The sequence below is a fragment of the Lampetra planeri genome, chromosome 2 (assembly GCF_965212315.1).
Source record: "Lampetra planeri chromosome 2, kcLamPlan1.2.h2, whole genome shotgun sequence".
In the NCBI taxonomy this organism is placed as follows: Eukaryota; Metazoa; Chordata; class Hyperoartia; order Petromyzontiformes; family Petromyzontidae; genus Lampetra; species Lampetra planeri.
Window position 1 is genome coordinate 22,554,610 of NC_136108.1, and position 17,988 is coordinate 22,572,597.

At 45.3% G+C, this 17,988-nt stretch overlaps 1 protein-coding gene across 1 annotated transcript in view; it reads right to left on the bottom strand.

Moving 5' to 3' along the window:
* TRPM2 (transient receptor potential cation channel subfamily M member 2) overlaps window positions 1-15,667 on the bottom strand; it is a 72,328-nt gene extending 56,661 nt beyond the window's left edge. Inside the window, exons 1-4 of the mRNA XM_078610401.1 lie at window positions 15,563-15,667; window positions 12,412-12,628; window positions 9,735-9,811; window positions 8,559-8,721 (exon numbers count right to left, since the gene is read on the bottom strand). Coding sequence (XP_078466527.1) covers window positions 8,559-8,721; window positions 9,735-9,811; window positions 12,412-12,594 — 423 coding nt within the window. The 5' untranslated portion in view covers window positions 12,595-12,628; window positions 15,563-15,667. The remainder of the gene's footprint in view (window positions 1-8,558; window positions 8,722-9,734; window positions 9,812-12,411; window positions 12,629-15,562) is intronic.
* Window positions 15,668-17,988: the final 2,321 nt, after the last annotated feature.

A 17,988-nucleotide genomic window follows, 5' to 3' on the forward strand; every position in this document is an offset into this window, starting at 1 on the left:
GAAATGCGCCTTACACATATAAATTTGTTTATTAAAGTACAGTATCACTGAGTCTACTTTTTTATGACGTGACCTTTGTGCCAAATATACTGTTTCAAATAAACCGTAAAGAAATACTGTGCACAGGAAAAGTATTATAAAGCGCACCATGGCCTGCAGTCATTATTTTATTGTTGTTATTGTTGATATAATTACAATTGTTTACTATGCAGGAAAGCCTCACTGAGTTATGTTTCAGAATGGTCGAGCCAAGTTTTTTGCAGTAGGGGGCGATGTTGCTGCCGCTGCGTGCAATTTCTATTGTGTAATGTGCAAATACTTTTTCAGCATTGGGATGTTTGGCCATTACCAGTTACATTGTGTTTTATAATCCACGGGAGGAAACAGGAAAAGACGGAGCAAACCCATGCAGAACAGGGGGAGAACATACAAACTCCACAAAGAAAGTTAGGAATCAAACCCATGAACTTCTTCCTACGAGGCAGGAGCATTACCACTGCGCCACCCTGCTGCCCACCGAACCCAGCAGGTTTGGAGTCTTAACTGGTTGAGGAAATCAACCGTTGCTTCCAAAGCGCTGGGTTGGTTACATGTGCACTGCACCATGCTCGACATTAAAAGCTGCCACAATGGAGAGCAGCAGGGATTGTTGACCGAGCCATCTAACCTGACAGAAACTGATCCAGCGTCAACGCGGTACCCAAGGTGGCGTGTGACGCAACAGGCAAGTGAAGCAACAAGGGCGTGCCTAGTGCAGCACAGGTGCTGCAATGCTGCCCTCAACCAACACAGCATGCAAACCTGGCTGCACAAAGTCGATGTTAACAAACTAAACTGAAGATATTTTACCAAGTAAGGCCCACTGAGCTATATAACTCTTTTTTAGAACCAACCTGGCCACAAATTATAGCTCAACGAAGTGGTTTATCATGTGGAAATGTACAGCAGTCAAACACTCTAAACGCGTCTTCTTGGTTCTTTCGGTAAAGTCACGTAGAATTGAAATAATAAAATAATAAAAATAAAACATAATAAAATAATTCTCACGACGTTTCGGCCAAAACGCAAGCAGCCGTCCTCAGGTGAAGAATAGGTCTGTCAGAAAGACAACGTCTGAATGAACACCACCAGGCTTGGCAGCGTATATTTAAGCTGGGTTGGAGGGGGAAGAGCGCCTTGACAAAGGAATTTGCATAGAAGTCGAAAAAGATGGCAAGCTACCCTTTTTGGATGTCCTAATTAAAAGGAGACCTGATGGTTCAATGAGCCACTCTGTCTACAGGAAAGCCACCCATACGGATGCTTACCTAAAACCGGATTCCCACCACCATCCATCCCAGAAGAATTCCCTCATCAAGACTCTATACCATAGAGCCCAATGCATCTCCGACCAGGAACACATTGCCAGTGAACTCAAACACGTACGCCAAGCTCTTAAGGCTAATTGTTACTCCGACTACACAATCCGCAAAGCCATCACTCCAACCATCAAGAAGGATTATGTTGAGGAGCCTTTCAAGATCATCACCTTACCCTACATTGCTGGGGTCACAAAAAAGATCTCCAAAATCCTGATAAAACACAAGATCCAGGTCCGATTCAACACAGTACATAACATCCGTGATCTGGTCCCGTCTGTAAAAGATGTGGTTCCAGACATACAGTACCCTGGCGTCTACAAACTAAGTTGCCTCTGTGGTAGCAGTTACATTGGAGAAACCAAACGACATGTCTCGGATCGCATCCGTGAACATAAAGCAGACTTGAAACACGGTAGGACAAACACCTCAGCCGTGGCAGATCACTGTTACAATTCAGTGGGCTCACATGATTTTGACTTCTCCAAGACAGAGGTTATCTGCAAGCCATCTGGCTACCATGAGAGATTCGTTCATGAGGCGATCCACATATACAAACACAGAGACAATTTCAACCGAGAAGATGGATTCTGGCTTAGCAATCATTGGAAGGACGTAATAAACCAGGTTATGTTTCCTGCTTTCCATACATGGGGCGCATTGAGATTTACAGATGAAATGTGCCTTACACATATAAATTTGTTTATTAAAGTACAGTATCACTGAGTCTACTTTTTTATGACGTGACCTTTGTGCCAAATATACTGTTTCAAATAAACCGTAAAGAAATACTGTGCACAGGAAATGTATTATAAAGCGCACCATGGCCTGCAGTCATTATTTTATTGTTGTTATTGTTGATATAATTACAATTGTTTACTATGCAGGAAAGCCTCACTGAGTTATGTTTCAGAATGGTCGAGCCAAGTTTTTTGCAGTAGGGGGCGATGTTGCTGCCGCTGCGTGCAATTCCTATTGTGTAATGTGCAAATACTTTTTCAGCATTGGGATGTTTGGCCATTACCAGTTACATTGTGTTTTATAATCCACGGGAGGAAACAGGAAAAGACGGAGGAAACCCATGCAGAACAGGGGGAGAACATACAAACTCCACAAAGAAAGTTAGGAATCAAACCCATGAACTTCTTCCTACGAGGCAGGAGCATTACCACTGCGCCACCCTGCTGCCCACCGAACCCAGCAGGTTTGGAGTCTTAACTGGTTGAGGAAATCAACCGTTGCTTCCAAAGCGCTGGGTTGGTTACATGTGCACTGCACCATGCTCGACATTAAAAGCTGCCACAATGGAGAGCAGCAGGGATTGTTGACCGAGCCATCTAACCTGACAGAAACTGATCCAGCGTCAACGCGGTACCCAAGGTGGCGTGTGACGCAACAGGCAAGTGAAGCAACAAGGGCGTGCCTAGTGCAGCACAGGTGCTGCAATGCTGCCCTCAACCAACACAGCATGCAAACCTGGCTGCACAAAGTCGATGTTAACAAACTAAACTGAAGATATTTTACCAAGTAAGGCCCACTGAGCTATATAACTCTTTTTTAGAACCAACCTGGCCACAAATTATAGCTCAACGAAGTGGTTTATCATGTGGAAATGTACAGCAGTCAAACACTCTAAACGCGTCTTCTTGGTTCTTTCGGTAAAGTCACGTAGAATTGAAATAATAAAATAATAAAAATAAAACATAATAAAATAATTCTCACGACGTTTCGGCCAAAACGCAAGCAGCCGTCCTCAGGTGAAGAATAGGTCTGTCAGAAAGACAACGTCTGAATGAACACCACCAGGCTTGGCAGCGTATATTTAAGCTGGGTTGGAGGGGGAAGAGCGCCTTGACAAAGGAATTTGCATAGAAGTCGAAAAAGATGGCAAGCTACCCTTTTTGGATGTCCTAATTAAAAGGAGACCTGATGGTTCAATGAGCCACTCTGTCTACAGGAAAGCCACCCATACGGATGCTTACCTAAAACCGGATTCCCACCACCATCCATCCCAGAAGAATTCCCTCATCAAGACTCTATACCATGGAGCCCAATGCATCTCCGACCAGGAACACATTGCCAGTGAACTCAAACACGTACGCCAAGCTCTTAAGGCTAATGGTTACTCCGACTACACAATCCGCAAAGCCATCACTCCAACCATCAAGAAGGATTATGTTGAGGAGCCTTTCAAGATCATCACCTTACCCTACATTGCTGGGGTCACAAAAAAGATCTCCAAAATCCTGATAAAACACAAGATCCAGGTCCGATTCAACACAGTACATAACATCCGTGATCTGGTCCCGTCTGTAAAAGATGTGGTTCCAGACATACAGTACCCTGGCGTCTACAAACTAAGTTGCCTCTGTGGTAGCAGTTACATTGGAGAAACCAAACGACATGTCTCGGATCGCATCCGTGAACATAAAGCAGACTTGAAACACGGTAGGACAAACACCTCAGCCGTGGCAGATCACTGTTACAATTCAGTGGGCTCACATGATTTTGACTTCTCCAAGACAGAGGTTATCTGCAAGCCATCTGGCTACCATGAGAGATTCGTTCATGAGGCGATCCACATATACAAACACAGAGACAATTTCAACCGAGAAGATGGATTCTGGCTTAGAAATCATTGGAAGGACGTAATAAACCAGGTTATGTTTCCTGCTTTCCATACATGGGGCACATTGAGATTTACAGATGAAATGCGCCTTACACATATAAATTTGTTTATTAAAGTACAGTATCACTGAGTCTACTTTTTTATGACGTGACCTTTGTGCCAAATATAATGTTTCAAATAAACCGTAAAGAAATACTGTGCACAGGAAATGTATTATAAAGCGCACCATGGCCTGCAGTCATTATTTTATTGTTGTTATTGTTGATATAATTACAATTGTTTACTATGCAGGAAAGCCTCACTGAGTTATGTTTCAGAATGGTCGAGCCAAGTTTTTTGCAGTAGGGGGCGATGTTGCTGCCGCTGCGTGCATTTCCTATTGTGTAATGTGCAAATACTTTTTCAGCATTGGGATGTTTGGCCATTACCAGTTACATTGTGTTTTATAATCCACGGGAGGAAACAGGAAAAGACGGAGGAAACCCATGCAGAACAGGGGGAGAACATACAAACTCCACAAAGAAAGTTAGGAATCAAACCCATGAACTTCTTCCTACGAGGCAGGAGCATTACCACTGCGCCACCCTGCTGCCCACCGAACCCAGCAGGTTTGGAGTCTTAACTGGTTGAGGAAATCAACCGTTGCTTCCAAAGCGCTGGGTTGGTTACATGTGCACTGCACCATGCTCGACATTAAAAGCTGCCACAATGGAGAGCAGCAGGGATTGTTGACCGAGCCATCTAACCTGACAGAAACTGATCCAGCGTCAACGCGGTACCCAAGGTGGCGTGTGACGCAACAGGCAAGTGAAGCAACAAGGGCGTGCCTAGTGCAGCACAGGTGCTGCAATGCTGCCCTCAACCAACACAGCATGCAAACCTGGCTGCACAAAGTCGATGTTAACAAACTAAACTGAAGATATTTTACCAAGTAAGGCCCACTGAGCTATATAACTCTTTTTTAGAACCAACCTGGCCACAAATTATAGCTCAACGAAGTGGTTTATCATGTGGAAATGTACAGCAGTCAAACACTCTAAACACGTCTTCTTGGTTCTTTCGGTAAAGTCACGTAGAATTGAAATAATAAAATAATAAAAATAAAACATAATAAAATAATTCTCACGACGTTTCGGCCAAAACGCAAGCAGCCGTCCTCAGGTGAAGAATAGGTCTGTCAGAAAGACAACGTCTGAATGAACACCACCAGGCTTGGCAGCGTATATTTAAGCTGGGTTGGAGGGGGAAGAGCGCCTTGACAAAGGAATTTGCATAGAAGTCGAAAAAGATGGCAAGCTACCCTTTTTGGATGTCCTAATTAAAAGGAGACCTGATGGTTCAATGAGCCACTCTGTCTACAGGAAAGCCACCCATACGGATGCTTACCTAAAACCGGATTCCCACCACCATCCATCCCAGAAGAATTCCCTCATCAAGACTCTATACCATAGAGCCCAATGCATCTCCGACCAGGAACACATTGCCAGTGAACTCAAACACGTACGCCAAGCTCTTAAGGCTAATGGTTACTCCGACTACACAATCCGCAAAGCCATCACTCCAACCATCAAGAAGGATTATGTTGAGGAGCCTTTCAAGATCATCACCTTACCCTACATTGCTGGGGTCACAAAAAAGATCTCCAAAATCCTGATAAAACACAAGATCCAGGTCCGATTCAACACAGTACATAACATCCGTGATCTGGTCCAGTCTGTAAAAGATGTGGTTCCAGACATACAGTACCCTGGCGTCTACAAACTAAGTTGCCTCTGTGGTAGCAGTTACATTGGAGAAACCAAACGACATGTCTCGGATCGCATCCGTGAACATAAAGCAGACTTGAAACACGGTAGGACAAACACCTCAGCCGTGGCAGATCACTGTTACAATTCAGTGGGCTCACATGATTTTGACTTCTCCAAGACAGAGGTTATCTGCAAGTCATCTGGCTACCATGAGAGATTCGTTCATGAGGCGATCCACATATACAAACACAGAGACAATTTCAACCGAGAAGATGGATTCTGGCTTAGCAATCATTGGAAGGACGTAATAAACCATTTCGGATCTTAACTGATTGTGTTCACGTTTACAGTGACTTTCAGACCGCGTTCCACTTACTGGCATTGTATTCTTTGCAGGGAATGGATTCTTTGCTCCGCTGCAAGTTTCCGTTCACTACTCTCCCATTGACTTATTTTGTTGCTTCCTCTTAGTATCTTTTACACGACGGTCAATGATACAGTGTATAATAACAAATAGTATAAAATGTATATGCATAATATAATGTACAAAGTAATACATATTCTTAGGTTTTTTCGGTAAAGTCACGTGACTTTACCGAAAAAACCTAAGAATATGAATCCTTGCAGTCACGAAAGCTTTAAATGTAGAAGTAATATATAGTATCGTAATTGTATAGTGAATATACAGCAGTGTGATATACATTAGGGTGGGTAGAATAATACATAGTGTAATATTACAATGTATAAGGTTTAGGGTGGTTTATAGCAATACAGTATATAATGTTGGGTTTGTCTATGGCAGTATATAGTACGGTGTAGACTCGTGTGATGTAAGAGAATAAAGTTTAGATGGAAGCATATTATATTTTTTACGACGTAGAATTGTAATGTATTACTTACTGTTAGTAACTCAGCTTATTGTAGAGTATATTTAGCATACTGATGATACTATGTAGTTTATACTTTAGTTGTTTACGTGGTGGTTTTAGTTACTGCAGCTACATACTATTAACACTCCTTCCCTTTATTAATGCTACCGCTATCCCCTCCCTTTGATGCTGCTAATCCTGCATAATGCACGGGCATAAGTGGTACTAATCACATACCTGCATTTCCCATATCCCCTCCCTTTGATGCTGCTAATCCTGCATAATGCACGGGCATAAGTAGTATTAATCACATACCTGCATTTCCCATATCCCCTCCCTTTGATGCTGCTAATCCTGCATAATGCACGGGCATAAGTAGTACAAATCACATACCTGCATTTCCCATAAATATGCTAAATTCCTCTTGATATGCAAATTCCTTTGTCAAGGCGCTCTTCACCCTCCAACCCAGCTTAAATATACGCTGCCAAGCCTGGTGGTGTTCATTCAGACGCTGTCTTTCTGACAGACCTGTTCTTCACCTAAGGACGGCTGCTTGCGTTGTGGCCGAAACGTCGTGAGAATTATTTTATAATGTTTTATTTTTATTATTTTATTATTTCCATTCTACGTGACTTTACCGAAAGAACCAAGAAGATGAATCCCTGCAGTCACGAAAACTTTAATCGAAACTCTAAACGCGTGTTTATTCTAAATGTGCTGGGAAAAAAACAGAGGACCCAGAGAAAAATCCACGCGACCACAGGGAGAGCATGCAAACTCGTACATAGTGAGCCATGCTAATCGGAGTTACGGGAGGACAAGAAACTAAGTACACAAATCAGTTCTAAATAAATTAGTTTTCAATCTTGCTTGAGTCCCTTGAGGGAATCTCAGCTACTTGCTACAGGGAAACCTTGCTGTGGACAGTACAATGGAAGATCGCGCATCACCCTTATGGGTAATATTAACGATTCGCTATCACCCCCCCCCCCCGTGCACTGTTAGTTGCTACCAATCTAGGATTTGTTTCTCACGTTACTGTCTCGTTTGCAGAGTTTCGTTGCTCATAATGGCCTAAATGTAACATTCGCATCTTGTGTGCATATTTGTATAAGTTAAGTGGTTTGCACATACGATTCAATGCATGCAGAGCAATCCTTGAAAATCAATATCACCCAATGCATCATTACACCCATAATTACCAGATTGTAACATAATGCACGGACGTGGAACATACAAAACAGTGTTTCTGGATTACCAATTACCGTAGTTGGTTTTCATGGCACGTCTGCGAAATCGTTTGCTCTGCTGAAATAAAAAGTTATTTTCCAGACACTTATTTTTTGAGAATCACCATTTATTTTACGCAGCACTAATTAGGGTGCTATTCATTCCTGCCAGATATAACGTGACGCTGCCCTTCCAAAGCTAGAAACACTGTCGATTGACTTCACATGCCTACAGCTGTGCGGGTGACAGTCACGCAGATGAAAGTCTCCACAACACTCGTATATTCACTATTAGCGCGGTATGCTCTGCCACGGCTTGGCTCGGCTCTGCCATGGCCTCTACAACCTCACATGGACGGTGCTTTGTGCTGTGATGTTTAACAATGAAGCTTAGAACATCTCTTATGGTAAGCACGGCAGGGGCGATGATAATGATGGCCGGGATGCGGATGGAAGGGAAAATTGTGTGGGAATAATTAGAAACCAAATTAATCGAATGACACACTACGGTTTAGTTTGGAAACGTAACAACTAAATATTATATGCACTTTATAAATGTACAAGGTTTTTTTGTTCATTATCCCAGCTGAACATTTGTCAGGCAGCCTGACATGGCCACGGTGTGCATCTCCACAACACGAGAGCCATTCCGTGCTGGATCTCCCCCTTACGTCCCTCGGCTGGGATGACCAAGTGCTGTCCACGTGCTGCGCAGGACTCACTTTGCCAAGCCTCTGGCCAAGGCCGGTGAATTGGATGTCTCCGAACGCATTGGTGGGCTCTTTCGCAGTGTGCTTGGCGGGCTCCCATTTCTCTCCCAGCAGAGTGGGCTTGCGCAGTGCTGTGGAGGCATGCTCAGAACGCGGGTGCCTGCACTCACACACCCTGCGAGCGGCACCGGCCAATGCAGAGCCGTTGTCACCTTGTGGCGCAGGCATTCAATCCTGCAGTTTAAGGGGGTCACACAGGAATCCAACCCCATCTAATATAGCCATTGACAGTTAGTCAGCATAACACAATCATAGCTCGGCATTCCGCACAAGAAGTAACCGCGTGGAGACGGGCACAATGGATTGTAGGCTGGCCTGGTACAAAACGATTGTACTGCAACCCTGAACGCTCGTCTGCACGATAGTGCATCGTGTACAGCTCGTCTAGATGAGTCGATTGCCGCATCGCCGACCATCAACGGACTAAAAATGACTGCATCACGGACATTGTGCGAGAGCCGGGGTACTATGGTCCCTCGGGGTACCGTCATAAGGTTAAAATGCTCTACTGCACCCCATCCGAGAGGAGCTGGTTGTAGGTGCACTGGACTGAGTGTGCTTTTAAAATTGCTGATCACGATACATTATCACATATAGATACACTCTCATAACATAGAGCTCATTCTTAATTCTTGTACAAGCACAATTACAACACCATGCTCAGGCATTGCGGTTCACCCATGCAGGTCGAGAATACATCTATACCTGAATGGGTGGTTTACAACAGCAATACAAGCAGAGACTTCTGTGTGCAGCCCAACGCCACTGATAACACTTCATTTACCCAGGCAATCCTTAACGAGTCTCAAGATTACATTCCAGGCAGGCCCTACCAAGTTTTTTTGCAGCAGGAGCTGATGTTGCTGCTGTGTAATCCCAATGAATTAATTTGCAGTGTAAGGTTATAGAATGCGGATGTTTGGCCAATACCAGTTACATTTTATGGGTTTGTTTTTTTTCCAACCCTCTACCTTACCTATAGCCTGTGATTTTACAGGTCACTTTCTGGCATAACAATCGTGTGATAAGCATTTTGTAGCTATGTAAATGGATAGAGTACTCGACATTCCAGACTACATCCACATTTTATGAACACAAATGTACACATTTAGAAAAGTGTGCCCTCACCCAGCTGTCGAAGACTCCATGTACCAGCAGCACACCTTCATTTTGATATTCTGGCTTATCCAGGCTCTAACTGCTTCCTGTGACAAGACACATGTTCGCAACAGCATTGAGGAATGTCCGTGAAGTCTGGAGATGCGGCACTGCACTCCTGAGCATGAATATTTCACACAAAAAGATTGCATTTATAGTGGCACTTGCTTACAATGTGTAAGCATCTCACAGTACCATTCCAATGCCCTGTGTCAGTCTGACTCAGGAGACCACCCAGTGGCAACCATCCCTATACAGCACAAGTTGGATGCAGCACCAGCCTGCAAATGGCTATCGTCTGCCAGCAGGGAGGTGATGTTGCAACATGATCTTTCAAATTCAGTAATGTGCCGGTCGTTTTAAAAACTTGGCAAGCATGGGCCGACTTTTCGTGAAACTTAACCCATGCAGCTGACAGCAGTAGTGTGACTGTTGGTCACGTTATCTGCTGAGATGTGTCTCATGTCATCCCTTTGTTGTAGAGTACGAATAATATTGAAATCTGCATGTTTACAATGAGCCAATGAAATAATACGGTTCTTATATTAAAAACATATCTAAAACTTGTGTTTGAAGTTGTTTTAGTTTTATTTAAGTAATTTGACTCAATATTTTTACGCAATACTTTTTTCATGGACGAATGAAGGTGTAAAGCAATCAACCAAGAATTTACCACTAACATCTAAAAATGTACCTGATAAAAGCAGTTACGATTATATATCCTTTCAGATCTTCTCTTGAAAGTATTTCATATAAAAAAAAACATTCCTAATTAAGTATTCAACACAATTGTCAGTTGTAGGCTAAGGAGAAGTGGACTCGAACAGGAGAATGGAGGCAGCCATGTGGGTGGTGCGTTGCGGAGAGCTGAGCAAGATGGGAAGAGAGGCGTCGGCAGATGTCAGTCCATAGGGGGTCTTGAAACACTTGTAATTGCTATTTTTGATGCGTGTGTAGTGGTGTTATTTCACGCAGACAACTTATTTTTCTCCTGTGTCACTTTATTCGAACAGAACTCCCCGCGTTCAACACCACCCATCTCCGTCGCAACTCTTCCGTTTGCTCTGCTCGCCTGCTCCCTTTCATTTTCCTACCCTCTCCACTGCTAGCCTGTTCTCTCTCTCTCTCTCTCCTAGCCTCTCCGCTGCTAGCCTGTTCTCTCTCACTCTCCTAGCCTCTCCGCTGCTATCCTGCTCTCTTGCTCTGCTAGCCTCTCCGCTGCTAGCCTGTCAGTCACGCTCCACTCACTCCACTCTCTCTCATTCTGCTCGCCTCTCCGCTGCTAGCCTATAACTACACACTTTTGTAGCTTCTCACCGTACACTCTGCTAGCCTCTCCACTGCTAGCTTATTACTATTCACTCTGCTAGCTTCTCCACTACTAGTCTCTCACTATACACTCTGCTAGCATCTCCACTGCTAGCCTCTCACTATATATTCTGCTAGCTTCTCCACTGCTAGCCTCTCTGCTGCAAGCCTCTCGCTATACACTCTGCCAGCTTCACTACTGCTAGCCTTCGCGCACTCACACTTAGGATTCCGCTAGCTTCTCTACTGCTAGCCTGTCTACCCTCACTTCTCCAACCTCGCCCTTGCCTCCAGTGGGGGATCAGCCATCACCGCTGGAGAGGACGAGGTGTGGAGAGCGGGGCCCCGGACTTCTCTTGTGTTCACTCTTGTCTTCACTCCAACCAACTAAACTCCTCTGCCTCACACGTTCCCTATTTATAGTGCTCCTCATTAAATGCCCTAATTAAGCTGGCGTCCTCCCGTAGCCTCTCGCCCGTGCTATCGCCTCAATCTCTCGCCAACCTGGCGCCTGTTCCGCGCCTGCATTTGCAGCCAGCCAATCACCGCTATGCACCTTAATTGGTCGTCTCTCGTTGTTTTCTCTCACAGCACCTATTCGCCCTGATGTGACCTCACTGTCCGCAGCTCACACATGCGTGTACACTGTTTGCAAGACCCCGCGCGCGTTACTCCACTACAGATGTGTAATAAGCGAGCGCCATCTCCTGCATAATTGAGGGGTTACACTTTAAATACTGTCATACAGTCCACGCCTTATCAGTAGTAGGGTTCTATCTTGGAGGGAAGGTTATGGGCGGAGCTAGCATGGAAGCCTCTGGAACGTTCTCGAAGGTTCCTAGAGGGGCGTGGCCAGAGGCGGGGCTTAGCCTCGCAAGAGCGAATATAAGCGGGGTAGTGGTTGAAGATCGAAGAGGAGCTGCTGCCCCACCATCTCCACCAGCCACGTGGCGGCTCGACCTCCAGCCGCTCGGCCGCTCCCCAGCGCGCTGCCAGTCAGCGGTGCGGTTGAGAGCGGGGTGAGCGCCACGTGGCGCGGGGCAAGCGCAGTCACGCCGGAGAGCAACAACGGCATCCGCGGGAACGAGAGGAGTCGTGACTGTGCAAGAACCTTTAATAAATATTAAATAAAGTTCTGCCGTATCGGAGCCACTTATTACACATGGATGGACTAAATTAGCACCTATCGTAGTATAGATGTTGACAATGTGTCCATACACACATAAGGGGGTGCTGGCATGAGGCCCTGCACCACCAAATGTCGCTTTTGCCCACCTCAAGGTCACGAGAGGAGTTTTTACTTGAAGTGGTGCCTCGGGGGGTCATACTGTGCGTGTACCTTCTCCTCGGGCAGGGTGGCGTTGGTGATTCGGCTCCTCTTCCCTGTGAAGCTGGTTGTCTTTTTGAGGCCCCCATCAGCGTGCTCCGTGTGGCTTGCTCCTCCAATGCCCGGCAGCGGAGTGGATGCCCTGCTCACCTCCAGTGAAGGCGCCACCCGGCTGGAGTCCTTTAGCTTTGACATCACAGACTCCTAAAAGTCTGTTTGTGCTGTGCATCTGAAAGCAAGCAAAACGTAAGCAAATCAGATGGCTCTCACCCGTTGATGTCGTTGTGCTAATACTATGCCATAAAATGTCAGTGCTATCCGGCAAATCTGCTCAAGATACAATACCTTTAAATCTATTCCAAAACTGCACACAGTACTTCATAGCATCGTTCAAATAGTTTGCTTATTGTCCTAATTCTAAATACAAACATAAACACGGTAAATACAATATTTCTGTGCGTCTTTGAATTATACAGTAACGCAGGTTTTTTTTACATGAACGCAAGAATGCCAAAAACATGTTCAAGAATTATTATAAATTGTAAGTCGTGCAAGTAACTGTCTCACACCTACTGTAGGGCTACAAGTTCTTAGAGGATGATGCAAACTAAATACACAAGATCGGTCTTAATAAAAGTAACTGAAAAGTAATTTTCATCCTTACGAAGTTTCAGTATTAGACAGCCTAGGACACAGCCAATGTGTATCTCGGTAAATAAGATAAGATAATGTGCATGGTGGACTTTGCATCGTGTATTACTTTAAATTGTAGTGGCCCATTAAGTGTCTAACGAAGTGAAAAAAAATTCTATATAAACACCTTTCTTTCAAAGTCATTCTGAGGTTTATAGCAATCATGCGAAAGATATAAAGCAGCTCCAAGAAAATTGCTTTCGAGTATCACCGACCAGGAGATACGAATTGCATCGAATTAGGATTCAAGTTATCTTTGCTATTTTCAATGTGAAGCGTGGGGTTTGCGATACCAAATTTGATCCAGATGCCCTCACTGATGGAGAGATTGTATTGATAAAAGCATCGCACAGCATAAGTAACTCAGCAGGCAGTCCTCGGGTTAAGAACCTAATTCGTTCCTGAGACCCATTCGTAAGTCGAACGGTTCGTAAGTCAGAACATAATAATTCACTGTCTTTAAATGCTCATACGGTCAGTGTTATAAAATGTGTAACAAAAAGGGGATCATTGTTAAACACATAAGAATAAATATGGTACATTTGCATGTAATACTGTATAAAATGTATATTACAAATGGCACAGGCATTAATGCAATGAATATTACGTCGCGGTCTGCTATTCACTTGCAAGTTTCAGATTTACTGCAATACACCCGTCCTTGGATGGGCAAAAAGCGAGTTTAAAGATAAGGGAGCACGTGCGAGCACACACACACACGGGAGCACGTGCGAACACACAGACACGGGAGCACGTGCGCACACACAGACACACACACACACGGGAGCACGTGCGTGCACACAGACACACGGGAGCACGTGCGAGCATACACACACAGACGGGAGCACGGGCGAGCACACACACACGGGAGCACGTGCGCACACACACACACACGGGAGCACGTGCGCACACACAGACACACACAGACGGGAGCACGTGCGAGCACACAGACACACACATACGGGAGCACGTGCGAGCACACAGACACACACACGGGAGCACGTGCGAGCACACAAACACACACACGGGAGCACGTGCGAGCACACACACACGGGAGCACGTGCGAGCACACAGACACACACAGACGGGAGCACGTGCGCACACACACGGCGGCACAGACACACACACACGGGAGCACGTGCGCACACACAGATACACACACAGACGGGAGCACGTGCGCACACACAGAGATACACACACACCTTAGCGACAATGACCCCCCGACCCCGTGTAGCCTTAACAGACTGTTGGTGCAAGGGCTGTTAGCGAGCAGCGCCGGTGAAGGCCGGCACTGTGGCACACGAGAGGGTAAGCGTGCCAGCGCCACGCCCGGCCGCCTTTGTCTCCCCCAGTGGCGATGTTTACACACCGCACCAGGTACTCATTTGAGGCTGAGTCGACCTCGGGGAGGCCCAGGTCCAATTCAGATAATCATCATAGGTGTCGATCGTGAACGGGAATTGAACTTTGGCTTCCAGGTTGGTAGCACAGTACGCTAACCATTGCACTACCACTCCCCGACACACACACGTGCGCGCACGCAAAGACCCCCCCCCCTCGTGTAGCCTTTACACACTGGATGAGGAAGTGTTGTTAACGAGTAGCACTTAAGGCCTGCACGGCACACGAGGGGGTGGCCAACACCACGCCCGGCCGCCTTTGTCTCCCCCAGTGGAGATGTTTACACACCACACCAGGTACTTGGTGTTGGTCGTGAGCAAGCATCGAAGTCAGGTGGCCGCTTTCGTAGCGCCCACTCAAACTTTCACACACACACATGCGCAAACATTCACTCACACGGAGAGGCCGGCTCATTGCGTCTCTCGTGGAGGACCGCTCCTCTGGACAAATTAAGTTTCACGGTTCAGTTTGCAATTGCGAGTTCGCGTTTTAAGTCAATGTTAATTTGTTTTAATATTTCATGGAAGCTGGCTCGTAAGTACGGATGTTCGTAAGACGGGTGTTCATAAGTCGACGACTATCTGTGTATATTCCTAATCATTCAAAAACATGTGTACGCTTTGGGAAATGCGATAAAGGTAAGTGGAAAGAAGGTATGAGCAGTGCACAATGGTAACTAAGGCAAATGTGCAATGGTTCAAATTACAGTACTGTATAACATTACAAAAATACTTCATTAATAACGTACACTAAAAGTGGCCACCGATAACACGGCTCACATCGGTGGCGAGTGATGTCCGAACCGGTTGTTGCCCCCCCACCTTCACCACCCCACGCTCACCACCGCAGGGAAGACTGGTCAATTAAACCCCATGACCAACATGGCATGAGGGCACTGCAGTAGTAGTAGCAGCACTTACCACCAGATATCATTTTAAGAGCGCTTTCTAACCGTCCATTTGCCGCAGTCATTATACAGCATTGACGTTAATACGGCAGCCGCACACTTCAAATATTATCACTTCACACATTCATTAAATCCTTATGCAGTAAGAGGATGTGTCCTTACCTGCTCTGAATGTACAATGTAATATATAGGTTAGAAGGTGTCCAGCCCGCACGTGTGGTTATAACGGACGCGTATTCAGAACTGTCAGGAACAGACGCAGGTGTTCGGCAGGTACGAGGCGTGGTCGCATTTCATCATCACCTTTCACCTCTTATTACCCACTCAGAGCCCAGCACCTTGGCCAAACATGGTGTATGTTTGCAAGCGCCGCAAGGGACAATAGCGCCCAACACTAAAGCACTGTCGTCTAATGCTGTGTTACATAAGAATGAAGGTGCATTCTACTGCAAAACTATCAGGCCTTGGTGAACAATAACAACAAAATAAATTCACAAAAATGTGTAAAGAACCATTTATTATATACTGTCGGTTTTTTTGTAAACGGAGATCTTATATATCTGCTGCTCGAAAGGCTTGAATGGCTCAAAGCAAAACCATTTACTACAGACTATACAGAAATATGACGGTTGCCTGGCAATATCACTGGACACCACAGAAAGGAAACAAACCCCATTGTGAGGCCACCCACGCAGCCAGGCAGGCAGAGTGGCTGCCGTGTAAATATGGCCTGGCAGGCGCAATGTGCAACACGCCCCACACACACTCGGGCTGCCCGCCATTCATCTGCATTGGCATCATCGCGCACCAGTTTAGCACCGAATGGACTGGCCGGAAATTCCATAAAAAAAATCAGACAAAGTTTCAACAGTCGTGACTAAATGTTTTATTATGCTTTTAGTGTGAATGTTGTTTCACGCCAACTTAAGGACGAGCATTTTAATGGAAAGGGCACTTGCTTAAATGCCTCAGCATCTACCAGAACCTTATCACATATGAACCATTCCAGAATCAGAATCTTTATTTATCCTGAAAAAATTCGATGAGCTATGAAGCTCTTTTTGTTTACAGATGTACAGTATTTTCACAGATGTCTAGCCTAGGGGACCCTCAGTGGAAAGCATCACTCATGACTCTTTTACATGTGGGTTCTGTCAAGTTTTCAGTGGGAGGGGGGGGTCGATTATTTTGGCATAGATTCCTTTGAGTAATAAGTGGGTGTTTTTTTCAAAGTTGGAAAATTTTGAACCGTGACTCCACCACGCAATGGCCTACTCTTGCGAATGACGTTACGGGATCCTTAACCTCTAATGTGAAGTATACGGGCGCAGATTGTTTGTGCTTAATACACCCGCAGAATTAATCAGTGGCCAACGGATTCAAACGGTGAAACCTTTGCACACAAGCTAGCGAGCGCACTACCTCGTGACTGCCTAACATAGTACTGTTTGCTGAACTACTGCAATGACATTTCTTTCTATTGGACTTCAAGGTCAACATTTGAATCAAATGTGTAAAAACACACGGGTTGGTGCTGTTTTCAGTGCATAAAATATCCTTTGTGTTCTTGATCAGTTAGTTACCAAGCAGCTGAAAATCAAGATTGTTCTTCACCTGGGCCCATGATTGGCGCCATAGGCCCATGATTGGAGCGTGAGACCATTATTGGTGCCGTGGGCCCATGCTTGGTACCGTGGACTTATTATTGGCACCGTAGGCCAAGGCCGTAGCCATGGAGTCAACATTGGGGGGGACCAAATCTTCCAGGCGGTCTGGGGGTCCCCCCCCCCAGAAAAAAAAATCTAAATTTGAAAACGAATTTCCTGCCTAAAATATTTTACAAATTCACTAACACAGATGGACTTTAAATTTATTTTTTACAATAATGTCTAATAGTGTATTGTATTCCATTCCTCTGTTTTTTACATTTTCTCGTTTCATTGTATGTGTAATAGGCTCGAATTAGGCGCACTCACAACTTATTGGGAGGCAATACTATTTATAATTAACACAAATGCAACACTCTTGGATACTACTAGCTTGACCAAGCCAGAAGGGCTGCTGGCTGGTCAGGGTGACTTGAGGCTTGACTCTTCTTCACGAGGCGTCTTCTTGAGGCATCTTCTTTCTTGACACGAGCAGCCCCTCCACTTCCCCTACCCCACACCTCCCTCTCTGCCTCTCCTCTCTGGCTCCTCCCCGCCCCTCTCTTACCTATATAGCCTCGTGTTACAGTAGCCCTTTTGCCCACTTCAGCAATTGTTTCTTGCTGTGGTTGTCCCACCTGATGACGGACGTTGCGCCCGAAACGTCGTCGTGATTTAATTTATTTTAATTTATTTTATACCTACGTGACTTTACCGAAAGAACCAAAGAGAATGCCTCACACTCCATACAACCAAATTCAAGCACGTAATATTTGTAAAGAATGGTGACGTTATATTGACGTGCAAATCACGTTTGGGATTTATGCCATGCTATGCTGTTGGCAGCGCTTTGTGTTAATTTCCCCAGGCCCTGCCAGGAACTGCCCAGACAGCTACTGCTGGAGACCCTGTTTCTTTTCACCAGAGAAATAATTTTGCACG